Source organism: Dendrobium catenatum, unplaced genomic scaffold (assembly GCF_001605985.2).
Source record: "Dendrobium catenatum unplaced genomic scaffold, ASM160598v2 fragScaff_scaffold_365, whole genome shotgun sequence".
Taxonomy (NCBI): Eukaryota; Viridiplantae; Streptophyta; class Magnoliopsida; order Asparagales; family Orchidaceae; genus Dendrobium; species Dendrobium catenatum.
In genome coordinates this window covers 531132-551659 of record NW_021318827.1, presented here as the reverse complement: position 1 = coordinate 551659, position 20528 = coordinate 531132, and the positions used below count along the sequence as shown (strand labels likewise).

The 20528-nt window shown below is 38.2% G+C and overlaps 1 protein-coding gene across 1 annotated transcript in view; it reads left to right on the top strand.

The window, feature by feature from the left end:
* Positions 1-4010: 4010 nt before the first annotated feature.
* The window catches only part of LOC110113889 (heat stress transcription factor A-2), a 21315-nt gene continuing 4797 nt past the window's right edge, over positions 4011-20528 (top strand). Inside the window, exon 1 of the mRNA XM_020846599.2 lies at positions 4011-4512. Within this exon, the coding sequence (XP_020702258.1) occupies positions 4243-4512 (270 nt within the window). The 5' untranslated portion in view covers positions 4011-4242. The remainder of the gene's footprint in view (positions 4513-20528) is intronic.

The following is a 20528-nucleotide window of genomic DNA, read 5'->3' as shown; positions in this document are numbered from 1 at the left end:
ATTTTCTTCTAATTTTACTTAAGCTACTCTTCGTTTAGCCAAAATAAAGAAATGTGAAATGGATTTAATAACTTAAGTTAGTGGTTTAAGATTTTTGTAATAAAATATTAATATAACTCAAAATCTCTGAAAACAGAAGTAGGGTTCGGAATCCTTACAGCGAGACAAACAAAATATCCAACAGCAACGAACGACGAAAATCGCTCTGCGGGCCCCGAAATCGGACTTCTTCCTTTGCTTTTCCGCCCTTTCTCTCTCCTCAAAATATCTGATTTATAAAAATGTTTTCTCTCTCCTCAAAATGAGCTCATTTTCTTATATCATTAGTGGGATCGGCCCGGCCGATCGTCACATCGTCCCGGGACGATCAGACCAAAATTGATCGTCCTGGACGACTCCCAGAACTATTCTCAGGACGATATTTTCTACAGTGCAGATCGGCCTGGACGATCTCCAATCGGCCCGGACGATCCTGGGAAAAATTCACTTTTCCCAGCAGCTACAGCAACAGCAAAGGAACGAGGTCTCACACGAGCAGGCGAGGTCACGCAGCAGCTTGCCTAACGCATGTAAGCGGGGGTGACACATGATTGGCCTAGGGCAGCGGCAGTCACGCTGGCAACACTGTCAGCAGGTTAATCCAGGTCATTTCTCAGTTTTTGGGTAAACCTGAACCTGACCAGATTTTAGAAATGGGTAGAAAACTTTAACCCAAACCTGACCCGATTTGGGTTCGGGTCAACTCAAACCCAAAATTTTCGTGTCGTATTTGAGTCAAATTTTTGGTTCGTGACCAATATTGACACCCCTACTCATTATAGCTCTCAATCGATCATTGTATCATTGTTATCACGTGAATCAATAGATGATAACACTTAACCATAGTATCTACAAAAAACTTGTCATCCCATCTTCTTATACATGTCAATTAGTTTCCAGCCAACATTAGTGAATAATTAACCTTTACTTATTTTTCTCCACACACGCATTATTATCAAATCACTACAACAGTAATAGTGATAAGCTATTACTTTATCACATATCCACACTTATTTTTAATGTATTATAGTTTATAATTGAGCTTAATTCAGAAAACACCAAGATGACCTAACATAATAGAAAATCATATTGAGAACAAATTTATATTTTTAAAAATTAACTAAATTACCAGAGATCATATATAACAATATTCTGAAGCTTTAATTAAACTAAAGTACTATTTTTAGATGTTCAAATAAATTTTTGAATTGATAAAAATCATTACTTTTTTAAAATCACCTAACAAAAAATTTCAAATAAATACTCAAAACGTTCATAATTTCTATATCTATAATATATACAAAGTTACACTGTGAAAGTTTTACGAATACAAAATTATTCTCGTTTTTCGGCAATAAAAATATAAATTTGATTAAAAAAATCCTAAAAAATGAAATTATTGAAATCATAAATATGATAATGATTATTTACAATAAGATGAGCAAATCTCCCAACACGAGCGAGTGGAGAAAATCGCTCTATGACTTTCAAACCCTAAGTTTCTTTTTCTCTCAACTCTATTTTCTCTCTAAATTCTCTAATTCCTTTTCTTTTAGCCGATCTTAGGAATTAGAAATAGATTTTAATAAAATTATGTTATTTGACTTGAGATGTTTATAAATAAATAATAACATAATAATATAATTTAATCAATTTTCAATATAAATTTTATATGAATCTTTTTAGGACTTAAAAAATTATAAAAAAAATATTCATAAAATAGTTCATTTTTTTAAAAAAATTATGGTAAAATTGATTTGCAAAATGGACACCTGTTGATCCCAAAATTCCTACTTGTATCGACATATATCAATTTCTTAAAGATTTGCACCAATGATAAAAAAATATAAAAAATTTAGTGTATTAAAGCACAACAACATCTATGTTATGACAATGATGGTTTATATTTTGGGCTTATAATGACTCATGAAAAATCTTATTTAACTAAATCAAAATACGAGCTATTACTCTCTCTCTCTCTCTCTCTCATATCTATCTATCAATCTATATAATAGAGCTGATTAAATCATTGGAATCAATGATAAGCCTTGGTGGTTTAGATAGCTCTATGTTCTTAATATGCTAACCTAACCAATCAAGACTTCCTTGGATTGACCTGACCTTGGTCTAGTGTTGGTTGAGTTAACCTAATCCCATTGTATCTGATAGATTTCATGTCTTTAGTTCAAGCAAAACACTCAAACTTATCTTAGCTTGAACCCATTATATGTCAAGTTTCATTAAAACTATTTAGTGATATATATAAATTCTACTACTCAAAATTTATCAGATAAATATCCCTGTAAGAGATAAAAAAATTACATCATCATCCGCCAACTTAGGTTCGTTTGGAATGATTTTTTTACTAAAAAATTGCTTTAAGAAGTAGTAAGAAAACCATCCCAAATAAATCCTTAACATCGCCATAAACATTTATTTTGATGGTAAATCACACACTTTTGAACATTTATGCTTAAGCCATAGAGCCCTCGTGCCAAAGCCCATGCCCATCATAAGATGATAAACTACCAGAAACAAAAGTTAAAAAAATGATATTGATTAATCACCTGGTAATAAATCAAAAAAAGATTAGCTCCCACGAAACAATATTTTTTTAATGGAATTAATCATGGATGGGGTTATGTGTCTGCTCTACTGATGTGATCGGAGGGGTAGGTTGAAGGCTTTTGTCCCAATTCAGTGAGAGAGATTCTCATAAATCTCATCCATTTATAATCGTTTGAGTTAGAGGTGTCAAATATTTGGCACGACATGAAAATTCGATTCGAATCCGACCCAGAAATTTCGGGTTGGATCCGACCCGTTTGAAAAATGGGTTGGGCTCGGGTTGACCCGACAGGTTGCCGGGTCAACCCGGAAACCCGTTTAGAATGAGCTGCCTGAGGTTGCCCACACCCACTCCGGCTACCCGCGCGGCTGCCAGCGCTAGCCAGCGCGGCTGCGAAATTTCCGACCTGTTCGCCACCCGGGTCTGGTTAGGGTCAACCCGATTGAACACGGGTCAGTTCTGGGTTCGATACGAACCCGACCCGTGACCCGAAATTGACACCCCTAGTTTGAGCAAAATAAATGATGTTGAAAGAGCATGTTTTACATTAAAGATATAAGAAATATCAATATCGGTGTCAAGATTGTCAAGATTAGGGGTGCAAACGAGTCGAGCCGAGTTTGAGCTGGGGGTGTTCGAGTCGAGCTCGACTGTCAAATGCTGAGCTCGAGCTCTAACTCGAGTCGAGCTTAACATCCGAGCTTGCCCTCGACTCATCTCATGTCGAGCGGCTCCTCGAGCTTAATCCTGAGTAGGCTCGTCGTCACGTCTGCTGTCGTCCTGAGTTTCGTCATTGTCCCGAGTTCTGTCATCGAGATCCGTCATCCCAAGCTCGTTGTCGCACTCACTATCGTCTAGAGGTCGGTTGTTGTCCTGAGCTCCTCCGTCGAGATCCATCGTCTCAACCTTGTTGTCACGTCCGTTGTCGAGATCCGTCTTCCCAAGCTCCGTCATTTTGGTTTTCCCGCCCGACCTTTGAATCGTTGTGTCTGTCCGCTCAGTTGAGATTTTCTTTTCCGGCCTAGTCATCTCGGTGATCCACTCAACGAGTCGAGCAGATTTTTGTTTGAGCTCGAACTCAATAAGCTGTCGAGCTCAAAATCGAGTTCAAGCTTGACTCATCTATTACCAAGTTGAGCTCAAATCAGCTCAGACTCGGTTGCACCACCAAGATGGTTACATCGCATTTTTTACCGTTTACATTTTCAAAAACAATTTACCGTTTAAATCTTTTCTAACCTTTACCAATCTTTATTACAATTTTTCATTCGCGTCCAGTAACCAACAGTTAGTATATTGGACCTTTTTTAGTGAGAGTAGCTTGTAGGCATCTAGATTCATAGAACTATCGGAAAAATATCTTCGCTTCATCATTACCAACGTCTCTTTCTACAATAACCCCGGCCACTAGTCTGTTTCTCAACCGGTCACCGCGCGCACGAACTGACCGGTGGATTCCTGCCCGGGCCCCTCTATGTTCGCTATGATGGGGACGATCTCTACCCTGTTCTCTCCCCTCTTCTTGATTCAACAAACCTGTAATTTCTCAGAAACTCAAATATTTGCCCTGCGATCCTTTTTAATAATCCGCTGAGGTTGTCTCCTTTCGGCAAATCCATGTTAAGTGGCTAGTCATGGATGAGTTAGTGATGGTGAAGGAAGAGGCAGAGGTAACCGATGATCCGCCGCAGCCGATAATAGGCCTGAATGATCTGGGTCCTCCACCGTTCTTGATGAAGATTTTTGAGATGGTGGAGGATCCGGAGACTGATACCGTGGTTTCATGGAGCTCTGCTAAGAATAGTTTTATCGTTTGGGATTCCTTTAAGTTTTCAACCACTCTTCTTCCTAAATACTTTAAGCACAGCAACTTCTCCAGCTTCAACCGCCAACTCAACACATATGTAAGTTACTCCTTGCATTTGCTTCTGGTTTCCCTATGCAATCGATGATGTTTAGTTCTTGTAGAATAAGTATAAGAATTTAAATGTTAATGCAAAAATGGATGGAGACGAGGAATTAATTATAAAGTTTCCGTTCAGCAAGCCTGCAGAATATGTTACTGCTCGCCTTCCAATGACTAATATGAGTTGTGGCTAGTTTTCTTTTGGATTCGTGACTGTTTGTGCTTGTTCTAAAGCTTGCCCCTTTGAGATGTACAGTGTTAGGGCTAGGATTTTTTTTATTTACATTTTTTAATTGAAAGTTGAGTGTTAAAGCATAAATTCACTCTGGTTAATTAGTTATTGTAGTTTTTTTTTTTGCTTTCAACGGAGGGATTAATATGTAGCTTATGGAGAGATTAGCGTAGGGAATAGGATCGTTTGGGTGCTGGTTGGTAGGTAGATTTTTTGAGTTCAACAGGAGTTTGAATTACTACTGTTCCTATTGTTCCGACTATATTTTTTCATTCGCTGAGTGGCAGTTTTTCTTAACCTTCTTTTTACAATTGTATTTCATTGATGTTTTGCTCTTATCTTATGTGAACTTCAAGTATTTGTTACATTCAAATCCTGCTTAGGCAAATTAAAATCCTTACCTGCCTGAGTTAATTACTCCATGTTCCACATATTTGGTTGCATTTCATCTTTATCCTCAACATATAAACTTCACTCTTCTTTATGGGTGTTAAATCTAGTTATTAATGTGTTACCCTTGTTAATTTTGCATGTTAATCTCTAATCAAATGTGAAGGACTCAAATGCAAAATATTTATTAGAGAAAATTATTAAGTTCCCAAACAAGCCATTTTATCACTTTCTTTATATAATGTTTATATTGTGTCAACTTTAATAATCTTTTCATTTGAAATAAGCCATGTTCTAGTGGTGATTTAGTGGGTTCAAAGATTTAGACTTGTGATTGTTTTTCTTCTAAATCTTATTACTTTTATATTATAATTTGCATATTGTAGAAAATTTTAATTATTATTTTCATGAAAGAAGCCATGTTATGGTTTTGCTTAAATGAGTTCAAAGAACCCTCGTGACCTTTTTCTCTTAAATCATGCTAAAAATGAATAGCTTTTATTTTTATTGTCAATTCACTCAACCTGGTGGTAAGGTCAAATAATTCACAATGCATGTCGCCGTGATATATTCTGAATATATTATTAGTATATTTTATTCTTATTGCATGTCGTAGCATTCGTGATTGTAGAGAGATATAGAGTTTAATGTCTTAGTTTTATACAAAGATCCAACTTGGAATAGCTGATTACCTATAGTTGATGTAATAGCCTAAACTCCTAGCCATCGAGATATTTTTGGCTTTGGCATAATTGCCTTACAGTTTTGTCCCAATGGTATAACTTTCTAAGATGTTACTCATCTTAGGAGTGCTCATGTACGAGCATACTTAACTTTTGAGTTTCTGATAAAATTCTAATATTGCACCAAAAGATGCCTCAATGTTTATGAGTTTTGTTTTATTTTCTTAAGGAGTTTCATAATCTCCCTCACTCAAGTAACTAACATCCTCGTTAGTATCTTCAGTCCATAATAATCCACCACGTAGATAAGAGCACTTAATTTTCATATTTAAGCTGCTGTATTGCTTTGATATCATTTGTAATAGTTCAAACTCTTAGCCATGGAGATATTTTCCGCTTTGTCCTAATGACTTTACGGTTTTTCCCCTATGGCGTAACTTCCCAAGAGGTCACTCATCATTGCTAATGCACGGCTACACTTAACTCTGGAGTTTCTAATAAAACTCCAACCATTACATTAAAAGAAACATTGATGCTTAAGAGTTTAGTTTTATTTTCTAAAGGAGTTTCATAGTTTACCTTTATAAATCAGCTCTCCCATATTATTCATCTATAGCTGTACTTTTTTTTCTTCCATAACTTAGCCTTATCACTTGTACTCCTAATTAGGCTTTTAGGCTTCTTGGATCCCCTTCTATAGAGCAGCAACGACAATCATCTGGGAAAATGGTTAAAGTATTTAGATAAGTTGCGCTGATTGCTTCTAGTTCTAACATATTTATTTAATGAATTAATACAAATTTAGAAGTAATCATCAGTTTGTCATTTTAGTAGACTTCTTGCTCAAGATGCCTCAACAATATTAGCCTTGTCAGTTTGACATTGAATTTTGAGATATAATCTGTACTAATTCAAATTACCCTTTATACCTTAAATTAAACACATTTTAAATAAAAAAAATACTTCATGATAATGTATTTAAATCTTCAGCCCGTACACATTAGTCTCTAACTTAAATTCACTTCTATGATAGTTTTTCTCTTGTGATTTTAACTATCTGCATGCATATGCGATTATCTTATTATGCTTCATCAAAACATATCCCATTCTCTTCCTTTATAACTATAATGTATGAAAATATTTTTCCTACATGATGCATGCAAACTTCATTTCAATTTTATTTTTAATTTGGATTTTATTGTAATTTGAATTTTATGTCTTTTTTATGTTTTTCTACCCTATGATGGAAGGTAATCAATGATCATGTGTAGGTTGTGCTCTTGGACATGGCAAGTCTTTGGTGTGCTAGCTTCTTTGTGGTGGTTGGACTTGGGCTGATTTGGGTTTGGTTCATGTGGGTTTGGTCTATTTGGGAGCTGGCCGGTTATTGGTTGCTTGGGTTGGTTGTTCGGTTCCTTGCCTGTTGGGCTGTTCGGTTCCCTGCCTGATGGGCTAATCGGGTCTTGCCCGCTTGGCTGTTCGGTTCCTCTGCTTGGGTCTCTCGGTTCATGTTTCTGTCCTGGTTCCTGGTTGTGTTGGTTTGATTTCTAGGAGTCTTAAATGCTACCTTTTTTTTTTCTTTTTGATGGTGTGATGGTTGGTTGGGGCGGTTGAGACTGTCTTTTGGTCTCTCTTTTGTGGCTATAAAAGGGAAGTTTTGGTGGCTGTTGGGGGAGGAGAGTGATTGAAAAACACTAAGACCTGAGGGTTTCTTCTTTAATAGCTTGCGAGCTATGTCCCCCCTTCTCTTCTCCTCTCTATAACTTCGTCTCGGACTTCTTATCTATTTCTTCTCTCCGCAAGTTTCCACCCCTTTTGTATCTTTATTCTAAAGCATTTGAAGGTGTTGGTTGGCCGGTTTGTTAGCATTTGCCGGAGGAGTTTGGTTTGGATGTTGGCCCAAAGTAGTTGTGGTGGACCATTGGTTGCATGTTTTTGAGCACTAATCATTTTACATACTATTTCGATGCATGTGAGGTGACCACTAGCTGGTTGCTCTGAGTGTAGTTTTTTTTTATTTAAGTTTTCTTATTGTATAATTTTCATTTGTTTTCAAGTTTGTATGGTGTTGACTTACTAAGTATTGAATTGAGTCAGGTTCTACTTTCCTTAGTGTTCTCCTTTATTTTTTTAGTCTAATTAGCTTGCATCTCTACACCAAGTCGTTCCTTAACGGAAGATGTTTTTATATTCTCATGTTCACTTAAAATGCACTGTTTTTTTATGTCAGCATGATCAAAGGAACTGTAATTTAGGAAAAATCTTTTGTCACCTTTGATATATTAGTAAACAGTTCATAATTAGACAATCTCCATTTATCTAAATTTAGCAATTCACAATTAAACTCATATTTTAAGAATTTAGCATACAATCTCTTTATTTCTAATAACAATCTCAAATGAGCCACACGATCCTCTTTAGTTCTTAAATATATTAATATATTATCAATAAACAAAATGAAAAATTAATCCAAGTATAATTGAAATACCCTATTCATCTTATTTATTGACATTGTTGATGCATTAGTCACGCCAAAACATATAACCAAAAACTCATAATGGTCATATTATGTACTAAATACTGTTTTCAACACATTATATTTTTCCACCACCTCAACTAATTAATAATGTTATAATCCTCTGATTTCACAACACTTTATTGGCAGAACATATGTAGCAAATCGATTAATCCAAATGAGCACTTTGCTACCGATTGCTAGTGTCTAGGCTGCTCAATATTATGTTGTCTACTTGCTTGGCTCTGTAAGTTGCCTAGGACTTTTAGTTCAACTTGCAAGTTGTGACCTGTCATACCCGCCTAATCATTCCAAAATGATCACAGAAATTATGATGGTTTCAAAGAAGAGCTTAGACTGAGCTAATTTGCTAGCATCACCAAGGCCTTACTACCCATTAATCTAGTTAAAATCCTCATTCAAATTAGGCATCTCTCTCTACCGATCTACTAAGTGCTGGCATTCTGAAGTTCAAGGAAGAAGACTCTAGGTTGGTAAAGTAAGTCTCCACATCTCAAGTATAGGGCTTGAGGCGTTGACTACCTTTCATACCCAACAAGTTGTAAGAAATTCCATAATAAAGGAGCATTTATTTTGTCAGCTTGATGGCAGAAACTCTTAAATCTCAAGTCTTTCCAACGTGATAAGTTCAAGAGGTAAAGTTCTTTTTAATTGGTTCAAAGGTCAATGCAAAACTAAGAGAAATGATACTCACTCAAGAAGGCATGAAGCCGAGCTTGGTATTGTTGTAAACTTAAAATGTCGACTTTATTCAACATGTTTGTCTAGTACAAAGCGAATACTAAAGAGAATTTTTATTGATCTAAGCAGCTCTTGGAGATTTGTAAAGCCAACCATTAGCGGTAGTGCACCTTATAGCTATTGGGGGTATTTGTTGACTTTTTTATGTTTCTTATGCACAATTTTAGCAAATACATTGAGAGTGATGGCCAACTAACACGACGTCTCGTGAACCTGGTTCAAAATGCCTTGAGCGCAATCAAAGTTGCCCGGACATCGTCCATTTGCTAAATGAACTACACTGTTGCATATGTATAGAGCACCAAAATATCCCAGAGAGGATCCTCACAATCAATTTTATTAGATATACTAAAAATGGTTTTTAATTGATACGATGTCACGTAAACTTGAATTTCAAATGCTTTGATTGTGATCAAAGTTGCTCAAACACTGCACATAAGTGAAATGGATTGCACCATTAAAAAGAAGAAAATTTTTCTTTGGTTTTAAAATGAAAAGAATTTAAAAGTAAGGATTCTTTTGGCTAAAATGACAAGAATTTAAACTTAAAATTTCTTTTGGCTAAAAAGCACAAGTTTTATATCAATAAAATATTTTTTAGATTTGTTCAAACTTTGCGCACAGCTCAAGAAATTTTGGTCAAAAATGTTTTACATATCTTTCATAATTTGTTTTCCAAATCTTCTATAACAAGCAAGCTTAATTCAAAATATTTTTCCATACCATCGTAGAGCATTGGAATAGGTTAAAGTGCTAAAAAATAAAATTATAGAAAGTAATGAATGGCAAATTAATGTATAGTGGCTCAATGCAAATGAACTATGTCCCCCTCTCTATAGGTCATCTAAGGATTTACATTACTCTCATTCTACTATCACAAGGTGGATAAAAGCCTCACCTTCATGTAGGGGTGTCAATTTTTGACAAGACCCGAAATCCGACTCGGACCTGACCCGAAAAAATTTGGGTTCGGGTCGACCCGATTAGCAAACGGGTCAAGTTCGGGTTTAGATTTTTGACCCATTTGAAAAATGGGTCGGCTTCGGGTTGATCCGGTAACCTGGAGTCAACCTGGGTTGACCCAGTAATGTGACTGCCTTCCTGCCTCGAGTTGCGTCAGCTCCACCTTCGCGTCGCTCCTAATCAAGTCGCGTTAGCTCTGCCTAGACTCTTGAGTCGCGTCAGTTCAGCCTACGGCCTATCCCATCCCCGTTGAGGCGCAGACACTGACCCATCCCGTCCCCGCTGATAGCCGGACAGGTTCGACAAGCCATCCGCGCCGCGATTCGTCACTGGCCTCGCCGTCCCGTCCCCTACTGGCCTACTCGACGCGATTGCCGCGACCAATAGCTTCCTGGTTCCATTTTGCTTGCATAGTCGCATGGCCGCAGGCCCGCATATGTGTTACAACCGCATACGTCTGTTGGCCTCACCGTTGGGCTCGTTTCCGGCTCACCTTGCGCGTTTGGAGTTCGGTTTCACGATCCTCACCTATATCGTGGGTCGGGTCGGGGCAACCCAACAACCTGCATGGGTCGGGTCTGGGTTGACAAACCTGACCCGTTTGCAAAACTGGGTTGGGTTAGTATCAACCCGTTTATGGCCGGATTAAGTCGGGTTCGACTCGAACCCGACCCGTTGACCCGAATTGACACTCCTTCCTTTATGAGTATTAATGGAGAAACCCTAAAACTGCTACTCAAGTGAGAAGCCAACTATTCTTATCCTAATGATTAGCTACACAGGATTATAACAAATTTTTTGAGATCGGAGATTTTCCGCAAGAAACAAATAAAGATTTTCAATTAATTGGATTTACAAATGTGAGGATAGCTCTTTTGATATTTTTTTACCGTACTTAACTCTCTACAGAAACTCTCCATGGGTGCAAGTGATGATGGTTATGAGTTTTCAATAGTTATTATCCTTTTTTTTTTATAATTTAGAGTTTAGTGTAGGTTTTTATATTAAGTATATTGCATATTGGACGTACAAACCCTAAGGCCAATTGGAACATTAAAAAGTGTTATGGTTGATTGTATAGGATGATTAGTTCATTTATATCATATTAACCTTTTCAAAAATCATGCGACTTAATTAGATTTATTTTGGGCAATTGATCATACAATGTGATTCATATCATATAATATGTTTAGTTTAAATTTTCAATAATTATAGTTAAGGTAAATTGATTAATTCAGTTTAATTGAGATAATCATACAAATAGTACGATATGACTTTATCATAGAGTACAATTAGCTCAAATTTTGATATATTTTAATGCAAATTGATTTTACTTAAATTTATTCCAAAACTTGATTGATTATATGTTATGATGTATATTATATAGTATGATGTTAAGATTAATATCCAGATCTCCTAATTTTAACAAAATTAACATGTAATTTGATGTCAAACATGATCATATAGTATGATTTGAGATCGTGTAGTCCAATCAGAAATTTGAGAATTTTTAGTTTTGGGTGATTGTATAATACATTATTATATAGCATAGCTAGTTATGATCAATTTTTCTTGTTTTTATGCTTGATCTTATTTATGTTCAGTTCTGTAGTGTGTTTGCACTGGCCATCTTGGTGGCTACCATAACACTTGAAAAGAAATATAATACTGTAGGGCTCAAGAAAATTAAAATAATTCTTTTTGAATATTGAAAATTTGGTTCTGAAATCTCTTGGGTTGGCTTGAATTGCTCGAACTATGGGTTCCCATAGGCGCTTATGAGTGTCCTTGTCTCATGATTCTTGCAACTTGTGTCCAAAATATTATCGCTAATACTTACACAAATCTCATTTAAACTTTATTAGTTCAAATCAAATTATATTTGTTATACAAGCCTAAGATTATGGGATTAACATATATCAAATTAGCAAAGTTCAGCTAAAGAAATATATGCCAGGGTTCAATAGATTGCACCAATATTCTGATATGGCGGTTCAGTGCTGAACCGCCTATTGAGGCGATTCAAAAGGAACCGCCTTAGCCGGCACCACCTGGGCCGACAATTTTCTGCAGGAGGCGGTTCAAAACCGCCTTCCTTTATGCCTAAATAGGCTTGCCGCCTATATATGGGGCCCAATGAGTTTAAATTTATTTGAAAATTATTTTTTTAGGAAGGGCTTGGGCGGTGGAGAGCTTAATAAATAGGAGAGGTAAGGGGCAAGAGAGGGGAATGCTGAGATTGAAGTTTCTCTTGGAGTCTCTTTGAGTTTGAGGGCTTTAGACCTAGCGTCTAGAGGTTGGGAGAGAACAATCCTCCTCTCGAATAGAGGATCACTTGTATCTTACTTTCTTGTTGGATTTATTTCCTTTTGTTTGTTGCAATTTATTATTTTGGTGCTGATTTCGCTCAGATTTTGCTTCATTCTTGCTGTTTTTCTCCAATTAGTGATAGGTTTGCTTGCGAACTCAAGTATTCCCTTAGGGTTACTTGCGAACTCAAGTATTTCCTATCAAATTGGTATCAGAGAAAGTCTTGGGACCGTTCGTGGGCTGTTGTTTGCAAATTTCAGCGGCTGATTTTTGATCAGAAACGGACGAAGTGCTGTTTTTGTAATCCAAATCTGAAATTTTTGGATTTACAAAAGTTCGGATCGAGATGACGGCCAAGAAAGTGGTTGAGCTAGAAGAAAAACTTGAAGGGGAGATGAATCAAATCAAAACAGTGGAAGAAAGGATTTCTTTAATGGAGGGACAAGTCGCCGATCTTCAAGATATGATGAAAAAAAATGCTGGAAAGTCAAAATCAAACGGCGACTTCAATAGCAAAAGGTACGAATTCTGAAATCCGTAGAGAGGAAGAGGAGGTGGAAATCATGGAAGGAAAGGGAAGAAAACCTCATATGGAGTTTGTCCACAGGGAAGAAAGAGGAAATGTATATGGGGAACGCCAGGAGGAGTACTATGGCCGCGGAGGCGCTGATTTTGAAAAAAGAAGGGGGGATTTCGAAGGGGGTTTGGGCTATGGAAGGGCAAGAGAAGACCGGGAAATTTGGGGTGAACCTAGCACTTGGGAGAGGGAAAACTATGGAAGAATCTGGGGCAATGGGGGGATCAAAAGGTGAGGAAGTTGAATATACCCATATTCGAAGGAGAAGATGCGTATGGGTGGATTTACAAGGTGGAGCGATACTTCGCTGTCAATGGGTTGACAGAGGAAGAGAAGCTGACTGCAACCGGATTGTGCTTTGAAGGGAAAGCCCTGTCGTGGTTTCAGTGGAGAGACCAGAGAAGGCTGATCAGGAATTGGAGGGAATTTAAAGACTGCATAATAGAGCGTTTTCAAACAAATCGTGGAGGAGATTTCTATGAGCAGTTCTTTGCTTTGACACAGGAGGGATCAATAGCAGATTATCGGGTGTAGTTTGAGCACCTAGCTAGCAGGGTGGAACGACTCTCAGATATAGTATTGGAGGAAAATTTCATAAAAGGGCTAAAGGCGAAGATCCGAGCAGCAGTGAAGGTTTTGATGCCCTGTGACTTGGGGGAGGCCATGAAGTTGGCCCAACTGGTGGAAAATCAGAGGAATTTGGAGAAGGGAGCCAAGAGTAGCAGCATTGGGGGCACATACAGGATGACGACCACTCATCTCTCACCTAAAGGTCCTGTAACTGGAGGGAGTAAAGAGGCCACCAAGGAGAAAACAGGAGGGAATAGGGGAAATTTCAAGCGGCTGATGGAGAAAGAGATGCAAGAGAAGAGGGCTAAGGGGTTGTGCTTTCGATGCGATGAAAAGTACACACCAGGACATCGGTGCAAGGACCGAACTCTTCAGGTTCTCATGACGAGAAAACTGAGGGAGGTGAGGAGACAGAGGAAGAAGATGAGAAGCTACACTTGGATCTGATTGAGATTTTCCTAAACTCAGTGGTAGGATTCACTACGAATCACACGATGAAGGTAAAGAGAGAGGTAGAGGGTAGGGAGGTTGTGGTGCTGATTGATAGTGGGGCTACTCACAATTTCATTTCCACCAAGATCGTAGACCAACTGGGAGTGAGATTGGTGGACATTAGGGCTGCAAGCGAACCAAACGTTCGACGATCTACTCGTTGTTTGGTTCGATTAAAGCTCGTTCGTGATCGTTTAATTAACTAACAAACAATAAGCACTAAACAAACGAACATGAACCAAACATGAACACCCTTAAATTAAACAAACCAAACATGAACACAAGTAATAAAGCTCGAATCAAACACGAACCAAACATGAACAAGCTAATGTTAAACAAACACAAACATGAACACTCACATACTCGGCTCGGCTCGGTTTGTTTACAGCCCTAGTGGACATTGACTGTTACGGAGTGATGATGGGTACGGGGAAGATAGAGAAAGGTCAGGGGATTTGCAGAGGAGTGCAACTGACGATTCAGGGGATACAGGTGAGGGAGGACTTTCTTCCACTAGAGCTGGGGAGCACGGACGTCATCCTAGGGATGAAATGGCTGTAAATTTTGGGAGATACCAAAGTAAGTTGGGGAGCACTCATGATGGAGTTAATGGTGGATGGAAGAAAGATAGTGATTAAGGGGGATGCGGGACTTTCCAAATCCTTGGTTTCTCTTAAAACGATGATGAGGAACATCTAGTTGGCAGGCCCTGTATTTGGTGGAGTTGCACAGTTTGGAAGAAGCGAGATTGGAGGAGTGAGGAGACATACCCCTCTCTATTCAGCCATTGATTCAGCAGTTCCAAGAGGTATTTCAGCCATCTCAGGGATTGCCACCGAAGAGGGAGGAGCATGCCATCGTGTTGAAGGAGGGAGTATCGCCCATTAGTGTCCGGCCTTATCACTACCCTCAGTTCTAGAAGGATGAAATAGAAAGGTTGATTAGAGAGATGCTGGAGGCAGAGATCATCAGACCTAGCATCAGTCTCTTTTATAGCCCTGTTCTGTTGGTGAAAAAGAAGGATGACAAGTGGCGTTTTTGTGTAGACTACAGAGCCCTCAATAAGGAAACTGTACCTGACAAGTTTCCTATACCAGTCATAGACGAGCTGCTAGATGAATTGAGTGGGACCGTGATCTTCAGCAAGATAAACTTGAAATCGTGTTACCATCATATTCGAATGAAAGAGGATATACCCCAGACGGCCTTTCGAACTCATGAAGGACATTATGAGTTTTTGGTGATGCCCTTTGGCCTCACCAATGCTCCTGCTACTCTCCAGGCCCTTATGAATAAGGTTTTCAAACCTTATCTCAGTCGATTTGTACTAGTATTTTTTGACAACATCCTGGTCTATAGCAGGACAAAGGAGGAGCACTGGGGGCATTTGAAAGGAGTGTTAGAAGTACTGTAGGAGCACCAGCTGAGGGCTAATTTGAAGAAATGCTTCTTTGCACAAGCCAATGTAGAGTACTTGGGCCATGTGGTATCAGAAGGAGTGACAACAGATCAATCCAAAATTGAAGCAATGCTAAGGTGGCCAGTGCCAAAAAATCTAAAGGAGTTGAGGGGGTTCCTAGGACTGACGGGTTACTACAGGAGGTTCGTGAAGGGGTACAACTCCATAGTATGGCCACTCACTGAACAATTGAAGAAGGACGGGTTCCTATGGGGGGAGGCGACCACATCAGCATTTGAGAGCTTGAAGAAGGCGATGACTGCGGTGCCGGTCCTAGCCTTGCTAGATTTCACTTAGACCTTCATTGTGGAGACAGATGCTTCCGGGTACGGGCTGGGTGCAGTACTGATGCAGAGTCGTAGACCCATTGCCTACTTTAGCCAGGTATTGACTGCTAGAGCCTGACTGAAATTAGTTTGCGAGAGAGAATTAATTGCCATCGTTTTGGCCATCCAGAAGTGGCAGACCTACCTGCTTGGGAGGCGTTTCATTGTCAGGACAGATCAGCGAAGCTTGAAATACTTTCTTGAACGGCGGATGATGACGGAAGAGCTTCAAAGGTGGTTATCCAAGTTGCTAAGGTACGATTTTGAAATTCAGTATATACCAGGGGTGGAGAACAAGGAGGCCGACGCTTTGTACAGATGTATGGGGGAGCTGCAGACGGTGGCCCTATCCGTTCCTTTGATGCTTGACTGGGAGGCCATCAGGGAAGAAAGTGTTAGAGATGAAGAATTGGGAAGGATCAGGTCAGAATTGTTGAAAAAGGAGAGTAGCCATCCAGGGTACTCATTAGAGGGAGACAGATTGCTGTACCGGGGAAGATTTGTGATGCCCCGTACCTCGATCCACATCCCAAATTTACTCCAGGAATTTCATGGAAGCACAATCGGGGGCCATTCAGGAGTGCAGAAGACCTACAAGAGACTAGCGGCCGAGCTTTATTGGAAGGGAATGCATAAAGATGTAGAAGAGATGGTGGCAAGGTGTGAGATCTGTCAGAGAAACAAATATTTGGCTATGTCACCAAGGGGACTACTATAGCCGTTGGCGTTACCGGGATGAGTATGGGAGGAGATATTCATGGATTTCATAGATGGGCTGCCCTGTTCAGAAGGCTTTATAGTGATCTTGGTGGTGGTGGATAGATTGAGCAAGTATGCTCATTTCATCCCCTCCAACATCCTTACACCGCGGTGACAGTGGCTTCAACATTCATTAGAGAGGTGGTCAGATTGTATGGGGTACCAGAGGCAATCATGTCAGATAGAGATAAGGTATTCCTCAATCATTTTTTGAGGGAGTTGTTCAGGTTACAGGGGACAACGCTGAAGAGGAGCACCGCTTACCACCCACAGACAGATGGCCAAACGGAGGTGATCAATAGGAGTCTGGAGACATACCTGAGATGCTTTGTATCAGAGTTGCTCTAATTTGCTTGCAATGCTATCTTTGTAGTGAACTTTTTGAAGTGATGATGCCCGGTAGCTGATTTAACAATGACTGGACAAAGCTGTCACTTGCCAATGTTTGAGTAGGTCAGCCATCTGCCACATTATAAACCCTAGAATTGCCTCAGAAATAAAGTTCAGATGCCCAATTATTTTTGAATCAATGCAAATCTGTAACTTCCAAAATTACCTCTTTGATCAACATCAACAGCTTAGAAAAGAAAATAAAGAAGAATGCTGTCTTCTTAAGTTCTAGTGGTTTAGATAGAAGTTCGATTAGTTTCGTCACGACGACTATTCCAATTATTAGGCTCTTCTTCTCATGGTAATAATAAGGTTATTTAAATATTTTATCCTTTTGATTAAGTGATAGCATACTTCATTTTCTTATGGTCACAAATATTCATATTGTGCTGTGTTAGAATTGGAGGTAAATTCACTGATTGGTCTAGCTATATCCAAATTAGTTTGATATGTCTTATATAATGCTAGTAGGCTGTTTAGTTTGATTAAGATTCCCAGAAGTTATTATGTCTCTTCAAAGCTTATGGACCTACAACATTCTGTTAGACCGGTCCATACGGGATCGGCTCAGGCAGAACAGAGGCGGGGAGTTCCGCCTCTCCTGTAGTCCAAGAATGCTGTTTTGGAAGGATTTTTGAGGGAGTTAAGAGAGATTCGAATGTAGGGATTGTTTAGAGATTTCCTTTTAGATTGTATGCTTTAAATAATTTGTTTTCCTAGGATTAGGACATCTTAAATTTGGCTGAAATTTGAGATCTCTTAGGTTTTTGTGCTCTAGCAGCATCTAGAGATTTAGCGGAGACAATTGTGTGTTGGTATTTTCCGTTTCTATTTCATCAAATAATACAACTCATCTACTGTTTTCCTGGTATGGTGTGGATTCTTGCGGAGAATTTTTGCTGTTTTCCAAAGATTGATGGGAAAATTTTGAGATCTTTAAGTGTTTCCTATCACATTCATGTCTACATCATAATTTAATTCACGCAAATGGCTACAGCTTGGTCTCCTATGAAGGGTTTCGGCTCCAATATTATGAGGAACGGTTCCTTTTTTGGATTGGACTACAAAAATTAAACCATATAGGGAGGTTTCAATCCTCAATGTACCAGCAAGGACATGATAGACAATTAGGACTGTCCTCCCATAGAGTTCAGAAATAAGCTAAGTCGGGTCACTGTATTTATTGTCTTCTTCTTGCTGAAGACTTTACCAATAAGCAAAGCTAAGTCATCATATGTGCTGGATCAATCTTCATTGTGAGTCGAAGAATAGGCAAAATTAAGTTGATGTAAGGATGGATAGAGTTAGATCGGTGTATCCTCCTTACGAGTCCACTAATATGCAAAGTCAGGCCCTATATGCACTAACAAATTAGATGGCTATAAGCATGAACGAAGTTACAAAACTAGCTGTACGCATTAGGTTGGTCCTCCCTAGATGTTGGCATGGAAAATGGTCATAACATTCTGTAGAGGAGGGCAATGGAAATGTTAGAATCTTTTTAACATAAAGGGCTAAGCCCTAAGCAACCCTAAAGGAATAATTTATAATCATTGGATTTCGATTGAAACTAAGTTGGATCTATGATGCACAGACATGAACACGGCGACAAGGGCACGACACGAGATATGACTTTTTTTGAAAATGTAGGACACGGATACGGCATGAACACGACATTACAATTTTTTTATATAGTTTATAGAAATTAATATAACATCATATTATAAATGACAAACAATAATAAATGAATGTCATGATAAGTTCTCTAGCTTATAATATAAAACATTTAGTAGAAAATGTCTAGTACAATCATGTTTAGATGACTATGTTTTATGGGGATTAGCATGTGATAAAGATATCAATGATAACCTATTTGAGTGTGGCAAAGACAAGAATGCTATGACATATGTGTGAAAAGACTACAAATGATAAGTTGATAAATAATTATATAGGGAGAATTGTGAGAGTGTTACATGTTAAATATAAAATAGTGAAAAAAAAAAGATTTAGGTGCTTTAGGTATGCACAATAAAGATTACAAGATGCACCAATAAGGCATGCACGGGAGGAGGGAAGTTTAGCACCAAGAGGGGCTACAGGGGAGATGGAGCAAGGGGCGAAAACCCTAAGGCATACTGCAGACTTGTATTGATGCACATACGAGCGAATGTGTTGTATTATTTGATTTAGTAAATATAAAACTATAAAATTTTATCATTTAAAATAATTTATCATAAAAAATTAGGACACGCGTGTCCACTTAAATTTAAACCTTATTTTAATTGGACACATGTCCCTGCAGTGTCGGGCGCGTGTCCGTTTCTGACACTACATTCCCTCTTTAAGAGGAGTGTCGATGCATTATAGAGTTGGATTCTACTAACAAGGGACTAAATAAAAAATTTCTCATTTGTAATGGAAAATCTTAGAAACTTGACTGGCATAATTATGATATAGATGTAAAATAATAGCACATGTTAATGAGGCTAACATTTGTTTTTAGTTCAATTAAAAAAAGTTGCATTTCATGAAAAGATATATGCTTGTTAATTGCAAACTGATTAAGTCTACATTGATAGTATGCTAAAAAATAATGAAAAAGAGAAAATGACATTTTTTGTTTTATTTTTTAAAACTTATTTTCTTAAAAGATTCAAATTGGAAAGAGTTATACATAGTGCAAAACCAAGAGAAAATAAATGGGTTTTTAGTCTAAACATACTAAAATATATAGGGAAAATTCAAGTTGTATGGCTGAAGTGGAGGAATACGTCGGGGTTATTATGTGATAGAAAAGTCTCCCTCAAACTTAAGGAAAAATTCTATAAAATGGTGGCCATTAAAAGAGAAGCTTAATAAGTCAAGTGTTGTAGAGACTCAGGTGGATGATTGACTTTACTCTCAGAGATAGGATATAAAACAAGCATATACGTGAAAAGATTTAGTAGCTCTAGTAGAAGATAAGATTAGAAAGAGTCACCTTAGATGGTTTGGTCAACATAAAATGGCGGTCTTCCGATGACCTAGTTAGAGAGTAGATATATTATATTTGGCTTATGTTAAGAAAGTTAGAGGTAGATCTAAAAAGGCTTGGTTATAAAATATTAGAAATGACATTTCTTTATGAGATTTAAATGAGAATTTGAATCTTAATAGGACATAATAGAAAAAAAAGGATTCATGTAGCTGACCCCACAAAAAAGGCTTGATGTTGTTGTTGTATACTAAAATGCATAGGAGATTTTGTAGAAACAATACATAAGCAATCAATAGAAATAATTAAAATAAAAAAGTAATATAATTAAAATGTGATAGAAATTAAGGGAAATTTTCCAAGTCCTGGATGAAAAAAGTGGAGGGTTGCGTTAGGTAGTCGACAGCCAGCGTAAAACTTGTCGAATAATAATGACATGAATCCTTTAAGAAATTGTGTTAATGCTAGGACGTCCCTTGGAAGTGACGCGCTGTATGGCCTGAATACAGTGACAAGTGTGCAAGGGCCGCTGCACCGGCGCCCGGGTGCAGTGTTAAATAGGCAAGAGTTCCCACATCAAGGACGAATATGGGCAAAGAAGCTAGTCCATAA